Raw genomic sequence first — 3,915 nt, forward strand, 5'->3', positions numbered from 1 at the left:
AAAAATATATATATATATATATATAAAATTTAATTTTCACAGCTACTCTTTGAAGAAACACTGTTATATCTGTTTGACCCAAAAGAGGAAGCTGAAGTACAGCAAGATTAAGTAGTTTACTCCATATCATACAACTAATAACTATTAGAGACATGATTTGAACCTAGAAAGGGCAGCTCTAAAGCCTGTGTTCCTAACCATAATCTTGTACTGCCTTCAAGGACAAGTGAACTGCAGCTTATACCAAATGATATCTTAATAATTGAGTATATCATTTTGGGCAACATTTGAAAATAAAACCACCATCTTTAAACCCTTTTTGAACATTTCGTTTTATCTTTCTGTAGGAACCAGGATTCTTGACTGCATTTGAGTATAGTGAAAAGAGGAAAATGGTTTTCCGTATCACCACCGGGAGCCAGGAATTTGAGTGTGTATCTTACATTTTTTATAACCACTAAGCATAGTCTTTGGAATACCATGTTTCTTTTCCTCTTTCTGGTTATTTCTACTATAAGTAGTAGAAGTAGCTTCTTCATTTGAAGTTTGGGTGTGTGTGTGTGTGTGTGTGTGTTTTTTTTCTAAATGCTATCAAAAAATTCCAGACTGCTTGGAGGAGCAAGATTAAATGTCTTACAAGAAATTCAGACCCAAAATCTAGTTTCTGAATCAGCCAATATTAATCTCAAACCACTTTTAAAAATCAGTTTAACTTTTCATTTACTTTCCTTCTCCATTGATGAAGGAGGTTTCATTGCAAATTTTGATTTTACTCAAAAAGCAGTTGTTAGATTAAATATTTCAGAAATAATGCAGAGTTATTTTGCTCTTCTGCAGAAGAAGTTTTAACATCCCTTTTATTTACTGTTTTATGATTCCCAAGACATATCATCATCTTCTCAATGCAAGTTTACTAAAATTTGGGGTTTTTCTCCCTCCCTTACTAGAAAGAATTAGCGTTTCATATGTTACAGCAGTGCCCAAGAGCAATTAGAACAAAAGCAGTATTTCCTCTAAGTATTCGTCAAAACTCTGGACTCACAAGATACATTAAGAAAAAAAGGATTTCATAGTCAAATATACCTCCACTTGAATATCTGATTGATAGCTCAGACTTCACAGGTCCAAAAATCAAACTTCTGACCTTTGCCCCAAATCTGCTTCTCCCAAAGCCTCCCTCATCTTAGATCTATCCCTTTCCTGATCCTCTGACCTAAAACCTGGGTGTTATTCTTGACATCTTTTTTCTCTCACACATCCTAACTCTAACCCATTAACAAATCATGTCTGTTCTACTTTCAAAATATATTTAGTCAGAACAAACCTCTCAGTTTCCTCAACAAATAAATTACAAGGAGGAAAAAAGAGATGGAGTCAGGGAGAAAACCTATAGATTAAAGAGATTTAAAAGACATATCACCTGGCCGGGTGCAGTTGGTGACACCTGTAATCCCAGCACCTTGGGAGGCCAAGGTTGGAGGTGGGGAGGGGATCTCTTGAGATCATCCTAGCAACAAAGTGAGACCTTGTCTCTACAAAAAAAAAAAAAAAAAGTGCACACCTGTAATTCTAGCTACTCAGGAGTCTTAGATGGAAGGCTTGCTTGAGCCCAGGAGGTAGAGGTTGAGGCTCTAGTAAGCCATGATCTTGCCAGTGCACTCTAGCCTGGGTGATGCACAGAGAAACCTTGTCTGGAAAAAAAAAATTAAGGAATTACTAAATTTTTAAGTGTGATAGGGGGAATATGGTTGTTAAAGATGAGAGTCTTCATCTCTTAGGGATACATACTGAAATATTTATAAAGAAATGATATGTTACTTAGTATATGCTTAAAATAATATGGGAAGGGAGGTAAATGGTTAGCGGTCTATATGAAAAAAGATTTACCCTGAGTTCATAGTTGACAATTGTTGAAGCTGAGTGATAGACGTGATGGTTCATTATATTGTTTTTGTCTACATTTGTTTATGCTTAATATTTTCTATAATAAAAGATTAATATATAATATATATTATTTTATGTGTATATGTGTGTGTGTACACAGAGAGAGTGAGAATATAATTCAACTATTTCTTACCACCTCTACTGTTACCTCACTGGACTAAACTACCACCTATTAATACCTCCCCTGGATTATTATAATAACCTCTAATTAACCTCCCTTCTTGAGACCTTGCCCCTACTGTTTTTTTTAATTCACAAAAGAGCCAGAATGGTCATTTTAAAACATAGGTTAGGCTGGAGTGCAGTGGCTCATAACACCCTAATGATTCCCCATCTCACTCAGAAAAAACGCCGAAGTCCTCTCCAATCTCTAATATTTCACTTTTTTAGTTTTCTACGTACCAGCCATAGTGACCTCTTTGCTATTCCCAGAACATGTCAGATACATTCCTGCATCAGGGCCTTTGCACTTTGTGTTGCCTCTGCCTACCATACTCTTTCCTCTTAGATCTACATGGCTTGCTGTCATCTCTTTCAGGTCTTTGCAAAAATGTCCACGTCTGAATGAGAACTTCTCTGATCACTTTATTTGACAATATAACCTCCTCACTTTCATACTCTGTCTTCCTTATCCCCTTCCTGGCCTTATTTTTATCCATACCATTTAATAACATCTGACGTACCACATATTTTACATATTTGTGTTTATTTTTTATTTTTTATTTAATTATTTTTTTTGAGATGGAGTCTTGCTCTGTCACCCAGGCTGGAGTGCAGTGGCGCAATCTCAGCTCACTGCAACCTCTGCTGCCCAGGTTCAAGCGATTCTCCTGCCTCAGCCTCCTGAGTAGCTGAGATTACAGGTGCCCACCACCATGCCCGGCCAATTTTTGTAGTTTTAGTAGAGACAGGGTTTCAGCATCTTGGCCAGGCTCGTCTTAAACTCCTGATCCCGTGATCCACCCGCTTCAGCTTCCTGAAGTGCTGGGATTACAGGTGTGAGCTAACGGCGCCTGGCCTATTCGTGTTTATTATCTCATCTCCCACTAGATTGTAAACTTCGTGAGAGAAAAAATTTCTGTCTCTTTTGTTCTCTACTTTATCCCAAGTGCACAAAACAGTCTCTGGGATAAACTAGGTGTGCAATAAATATTTGTTGAATGACTAAATGAATGAATAAACAAATAGTGAATAAGTTTGAGAAGTACTGTATACTATATATTCTTCTTGAAGATTCACAGTGCACACTAGCCTGTGAAGTCCTGCAGTGATACAAAACAGCTGTTTGGGCAGGGCACGATGGCCCACGCCTGTAATCTCAGCACTTCAGGAGGCCAAGATGGGCAAATCATCTTAGGTCAGGAGTTCTAGACTAGCCTGGCCAACATGGTGAAACCCTGTCTCTACTAAAAATACAAAAAAAAATGGCCGGGCGCAGTGGCTCACACCTTTAATCCCAGCAGTTTGGGAGGCCGAGGCGGGTGGATCACCTGAGGTCAGGAGTTCGAGACCAGCCTGATCAACATGGAGAAACCCCGTCTCTACTAAAAATACAAAAAATGAGCCAGGCATGGTGGTGCATGCCTGTAATCCCAGCTGCTCGGGAGGCTAAGGCAGGAGAATCGCTTGAAACCAGGAGGCAGAGGTTGTGGTGAGCCAAGACTGCACCATTGCACTCTAGTCTGGGCAACAAGAGCGAAACTCTGTCTCAAAAAAAAAAAAAAAAAAATGAAAATTAGCCAAGCGTGGTGGCATGTGCCTATGGTTGCAGCTACTCGGGAGGCTGAGGCAGGAAAATCTCTTGAACCCGGGAGAAGGAGATTGTAGTGAGCCAAGATCATGCCACTGCACTCCAGCCTGGGCAATAGAGTGAGACTCAGTCTCAAAAAGAAAACATCTGTTTAACCCAGCATCGTCCCAGACTTTTAAAATCACAGACCCTTTTTTCTTTTTTTTTTTTTTTTTTTTTTT

General features: G+C 38.9%; 1 protein-coding gene across 2 annotated transcripts in view; it reads left to right on the forward strand.

Moving 5' to 3' along the window:
- DMC1 (DNA meiotic recombinase 1) overlaps positions 1-3,915 on the forward strand; it is a 52,364-nt gene that overhangs the window by 7,446 nt on the left and 41,003 nt on the right. For both annotated transcript variants that reach the window (XM_017861312.1, XM_017861313.1), the window contains exon 5: positions 348-430. In XM_017861312.1, the coding sequence (XP_017716801.1) occupies positions 348-430 (83 nt within the window). The remainder of the gene's footprint in view (positions 1-347; positions 431-3,915) is intronic.

The sequence above is a fragment of the Rhinopithecus bieti genome, unplaced genomic scaffold, assembly GCF_001698545.2.
Source record: "Rhinopithecus bieti isolate Rb0 unplaced genomic scaffold, ASM169854v2 scaffold_56975, whole genome shotgun sequence".
NCBI classification, from domain to species: Eukaryota; Metazoa; Chordata; class Mammalia; order Primates; family Cercopithecidae; genus Rhinopithecus; species Rhinopithecus bieti.